Raw genomic sequence first — 6,000 nt, forward strand, 5'->3', positions numbered from 1 at the left:
AATTCAGTATTTCAAGAGCCGCAATGCATCCGAGTACATACTGTACATACGTACATATCGTCAAGAAGCAGCCCGTAAAGAGCCGCATGCGGCTCCGGAGCCGTAGGTTGCCGACCCCTGGTCTAGCCAATGACCACACCGCCCATCAACCAAGTGTTGACCCGCAGCCTAAACTAAAACTCGAATATAAAATGAACTATTTTCTATTTTACTTGGTAAGGCCCACTGAGCTATATAGCTCTTATTCAGAAACGACCTGACCACAAATGATAGATCAACAAAGTGGTTTATTACGTGGAAATATATAGCAGCCAAACACTCTAAACGCATGTTTTTAAATGTGGAGGGGAAAACCGGAGGACCCGGACAAAAATCGACGCGACCACAGGGAGAGAGAACAAAACTCTAAATATACAGCAGGAGTCAAGGTCGGGATCAAACGCACGACCTCCTGTATACCAGGCGAGGTAGTTAACATCTCCTAGCCACCGTGAGTATGATGATTATGGTGAGAGACATGCAAACTCCAAATATACAGCGGGCGTCAGGGTCAGGATCGAACCCACGACCTCCTGTATACCAGGCGAGGTAGTTAACATCTCCTAGCCACCGCGGCACCAGGCATCGGCTCCACTGGCCCGTGCTCGAAATGAACAGGGCAACTGCATGGCCGGCGGGGCCAGATCGGGACATCCGCGATAAACCCAGACTGTGATTGCAGAGTTCACATTGGGCACTCCACCAATATGGGTACAATCAAGCCAGACTGCTGAAGAGAGACCGAGTGTCAAAACCGGTCCCGTGTTTGCTTGCATTGAACCAATGCTGCTGGAAAGACGAACTACCGCAACATTGTGCGGCCAATGGATAATGTGTAAAAAAAAATATGGGAAGAAGGCATATTTATTCCGTTATTAACATTCTTCACCAAAAAATACATGCCGTGATTATTTCGTGTAAATGCGGAGGACTGGTGCAGACCATGGTTAATAATTTGTGGATTGCCTTTATGACCAAATTGGATGAGAGACGGAGCAGTGCACATTGCAAACCATGATTCTGTGGTCCTGCACGGCCAGTATGCAAACATCTAGAATAACTGTAGACTGTAAGATATAAAACGCGTTAATACTTAACGTGAGTAGTTAGATTGCGAAGAGGCAATGTGAAAAATGCTGCAAAGAGCAGCCATTAAGAACACTCAAATACTATAACCATGGATCAGCATAAGCTAAACACAACTGCTTTTGCTCACGAGTAAGTTTAAGAGGTAAATGTTATAACCTCAAACTACTTTTGTACTCATGCAGAATAAAAAAAAACCATGATGTAACTTACTTTCGAAAGTGAGACTCGCTCTCATAAAACGCACGTTAAGAACTTTTAAATACTTTACACCACATGCACGCACAGGTGAGAGATACAATCACATCACATGCACAAAGATGCCAGTGTTGGTTACCTGAAAGCATTATTCCGTTGATGAGACACTGAATCTTGAAACTGGTCCAGTTTGCATTGAGATTATTATTTTAGATTATTTTGGTGCTATAAATATCCAAATGATGGGCCACTTTGGTGACCTATCATTTGTGGCCAGGTCGCTTCTGTAAAATAAGTGAATACCTCAGTGGACTTTGCCTGGTAGGATGGGGATGGTTTAGTTTTGTATTTGCGTGTAGTTTGGATGATTTGTTTACCTTTCTTGTAATCTGCACTACTGTCAAATGTTGTACTGTTTGTTGTTGTAACATTCTTACCCCGTGCCCCTACTGGGCATCTGTGAAAAAGAGCTTCATATTCTTGGTTCTTTCGGTAAAGTCACGTAGAATGGAAATAATAAAATAAAACATAATAAAATAATTCTCACGACGTTTCGGCCACAACGCAAGCAGCCGTCCTCAGGTGAAGAACAGGTCTGTCGAGAAGACAGAGAAGACAGAGTCTTCTCGACAGACCTGTTCTTCACCTGAGGACGGCTGCTTGCGGTGTGGCCGAAACGTCGTGAGAATTATTTTATTATGTTTTATTTTTATTATTTTATTATTTCCATTCTACGTGACTTTACCGAAAGAACGAAGAAGATGAATCCCTGCAGTCACGAAAGCTTTAAATCGAAATTTAAGAGCTTCATAGCTCATCGGATTCCTCCAGTATAAATCAATATTTTGATTCTGCCTGTGTTGAACCAATGCTGCTGCATGCGTGCATGCCCTGAAGGCCATGTGGCTGATGGGAAGTGTAAAACAATACTTTCATTTCATGTGAAGGGGGAATATTGTCCGCTTATTTTGTTACTGGCATTCTCCAAAATGACATCAATTCTTATTTTGTGTTTGGGTACTACGGAGCATATTTGACGTCAATAGACAGTATGCTGATAAACATCCGACGGCTGGCCAGTTCAAGCAAGCCTGACTACGGACGAGACACGAGATGTCTAAACTCGTCCAGAGTTTGCTTGTGTTGAACCCTAAAATGTCGCATTACCTGAAGGCTATGTGGCTGATGCAATATATAAAAATACTTTTATTTTGACAGCTATGTGAAAGAGAAATCGTCCGATTATTTATTTCATCCCGTTTTAGTTGCAAGCACTTTGAGGCACGTGTTGCTATAAAGCCCCTATTCACGAGCTCGCAGCTGCACAGCCCCATACAATGGATATCCATCGCATGGAGAATCCCAAGCGTGGGAGCCTCGGTGGCGAGATGTTAGCTACCTCGCCTGGTATGCAAGAGGTAGTGGATTTCAACCCGACACTAACGCCTGCATATTTGGGGTTTGCGTGTTCTCCCCGTGGTCGCGTGCGTTTTCCCCCTCCACATTTAGAATCAACATGCGTGTAGAGTTTTTGGCTGCTATGAATTTCCACGTGATGAGCAAATTCGTTGGGCTATGTTATTTGTGGCCAGGCTACTTCTGGAAGAAAAACAAAACTATATAGCTCAGTGGGCCTTATTTAGTAAAAATTTAAAAAGTTTAAGTTTGAAGTCTAAATTAAACACGTTCCAACAGTACGTCTCGGCTAACAATATATATGATCAACGCCTTGATGCTGCTCATTGAGCAGGGAGATCACGTTGTACCTTTGCCTTTCAACTCACCATTACCCAAGAATCAGTGAGGAACTGGTTTCCGATACCCAGTTGATATCTCACATTTTCGTGCGATAGACAGGCAACCGAAAGCAAGCGCAGTTACGGGTAGCCATGCTGGGTACAACCATCCAACCCATAAATGTGTTAATTTGAATTAGGGGCAGTCCCCATAAATGACGTCACGCGATTTTAGACGATTCTGACCCCCCCTCCCTTCGTCACACGGCGTCACAAAAATCAGAAACCCCCTCCAATGACGTCACAAAGCTCTGCACCCCCAAAAATATATAAAACCTGCTTAAAATCGCTATAAACTATTGTCATTGTAGTGCGTATTTAATGTGGCGCTGCACTCTGATGTTGTAGGAGAAAACATTTATTAAAAAGTATATTTAATTAAGTAGAACGTGTTGTCTATATTTATTTAAAGTTGCGCATTTTTATGTGACGTCACATTTCTCAACCCCCACCCCCCCCTTGTCACACATCGTCACAAATGTCTGACCCCCCCCCCCCCATATAGGTGCGTGACGTCATTTATGGACGGCCCCTTAGGCGGAAGATGGGCAAGTATTCATTACCGGAGGGGTGATGGTTTTGATTTTCAACTTAATTCCTGTTAAGGTGACTGCTTAGACGTCTGACTGAGTGACAGGATTAGTGGTTTGTCGCCAACTTCAGTAACAATTCGGGCGACTGATTTATCAATCAAATCAGTTATCAATCCGGTGATTAATTCAATTTCCGGTTGACCGATTCATAGCGTTACTCGTTAAACCCCTGGTTCATTGAGTGGCATCATGAATGTTCGACAACCACCTCTTGAAATAACAACGTGAAACCACTTTTGTAGAGAGGCAACACGCAAGCACATTGTGTAGAACTAGATGCACCACAGCCTATGACGACCTCCTAAGGAACCTTTTAAAATCTGATCATCTCTAGACGGTTGATCCGGGTTAGTGCTTCGATTGGCGATCACCACAGGACATGAAAATCCACTTGTTGTAATTAACTACGAACGTCTATGCGCTTGGAAATCACCGACCCCTCACTAAGCAGTGCAGTAAATTATTATCGAACAGTGTAGGAAAGACTGCACACGCGCACAAGTAAACTCGTTAATATTTTAACGAATGAACAACAACAATGGATGAACCGCTAGCACTCGTAAACGTACTCTCGCTCATTCACTCTGTTGACGGGAATACAGAATTGGAAGCGAACTTTGTTTGATTGGTTGACAATTGTATAAATTGTAATAAATCTTGCTTTCTCCACATTATTTCCGTGCGGTGTCTATAGACGGATCAAGCTATTGGCAACCGCATTCTCCGAAATTGGAAGACGCACTTCAAACTCGTGGCCCAGGTGTCACACTGCTAAGTACACATCTCATCACAAAAGACGAAAATCCCCCGTCGTGTAGCCTTCACAGACTGCTTGTGAGCACTGCTCACCATGGAGGGATGGGTTAGCCAACACAACGCCCGGCCGCCTTTGTCTCCCCAGCGGTGATGTTTAACACACCGCACCAGGTACTCATTTGAGGCCGAGACGACCTAGGAGAGGTCCCAAGACCGGTAAAGACAATCGTCACCGGTATTGGCCGTGAGCGGGAATCGAACTCGGGTCGCCGGACTCATAGTGCAGCGTAGCGCTAACCACTACACCACCGCTCCCCGCAAATCTCATAACAAACACAGACGCACACACAACTTTTAATTTAAAACACAGGGGGAATACAAGAGTATCGTCCTGTACTATGAAACGCATTAACACTGCTCAAGTGTAAGCCACACGTCTCTTACGATTCATAAAACTTAGCAGTGAGACCGATTCCCACCAGCCACCCACCCGTGGCAAAATCCGCGGGAGAACGAGACGCGAGAGGCGGCGGGTTTCCAGGCGAGTCCGAGGATACCCCGGCAAAGCCTAGGCCCGAAACCAGCAAATCCGCCGATCCCGTTGGGAGACGAAACTCACCCAGGTCGCGCCACCCCATGGGGCTCTCGCACGTGTCCATGATCCTGCAGAACTCGTCCAGTACGAGTGGCCGCACGTCGTAGATGTAGGTGGAGCGGCTGAGGGCAGAGCCCCGCCGTGCACGAGAATCCATCGCCCGCCGACGCCTCCGCTGCGGACTCACAAATTTAACTCGGAGAAGCCCCCGAGGCGGGCGGGGGACCGGCGTCACGTGACAGGCGCGGAAGTGACGTCAGCATCCGGTATATAAAGCGAGTCGCCATGTTGCCTGGGGGTAGTGTTGGGTGTGGGGGAGGGCGGGGTTCATGTCAGGGGCCGTCCATAGATGACGTCACGCGATTTTGGACGATTTTTTACCCCTCCCCCCCTTTCGTCACACGACGTCACAAAAAGTCAGACCCCCCCCCTCAAATATGACGTCACAAAGCTATGCCCCCCCCCCTAAAAAAAATAAAACATGCTTCAAATCGCTTTAAACTATTGTCATTGTAGTGCGTATTTAATGTGGCGCTGCACTTTGATGTTATAGGAAAAAACATTTATTAAAAAGTATTTAATTAAGTAGAACGTGTTGTCTATATTCATTTAAAACTAAAACCATATACAACTTTGGTTGCTTTAAAACAATTAATGTGGGTTATTGGAATCTGCTTTGTTTCTGAACCAGTTCTTCAGTTCCAGGATTTTATTTTGTGCTTACGATTTGGCCTCCTCATAGGATTATTTATTTTCTGTCTAGACCAGGGGTGGGGAACGTCCGGCCCGCGAAATCATTTGGTGTGGCCCTGCCAAGGCAACCACAGGTAGGACTCGAAATTCAATAAATCGAGGCGCAAACCTGGAAAAGCAGTTGCGAGTAGCAACATCATCAACACCAGCTACCATCACACGCCTCACCAAAGAGAAGCAGTTC

At 45.4% G+C, this 6,000-nt stretch overlaps 1 protein-coding gene across 2 annotated transcripts in view; it reads right to left on the reverse strand.

Moving 5' to 3' along the window:
- LOC144945616 (interleukin-1 receptor-associated kinase 3-like) overlaps positions 1 to 5,255 on the reverse strand; it is a 36,400-nt gene extending 31,145 nt beyond the window's left edge. For both annotated transcript variants that reach the window (XM_078874143.1, XM_078874144.1), the window contains exon 1: positions 5,088 to 5,255. In XM_078874143.1, coding sequence (XP_078730269.1) covers positions 5,088 to 5,220 — 133 coding nt within the window. In that variant the 5' untranslated portion in view covers positions 5,221 to 5,255. The remainder of the gene's footprint in view (positions 1 to 5,087) is intronic.
- Between the last annotated feature and the right edge of the window lie 745 nt (positions 5,256 to 6,000).

Source organism: Lampetra fluviatilis, chromosome 38 (assembly GCF_964198595.1).
Source record: "Lampetra fluviatilis chromosome 38, kcLamFluv1.1, whole genome shotgun sequence".
Taxonomy (NCBI): Eukaryota; Metazoa; Chordata; class Hyperoartia; order Petromyzontiformes; family Petromyzontidae; genus Lampetra; species Lampetra fluviatilis.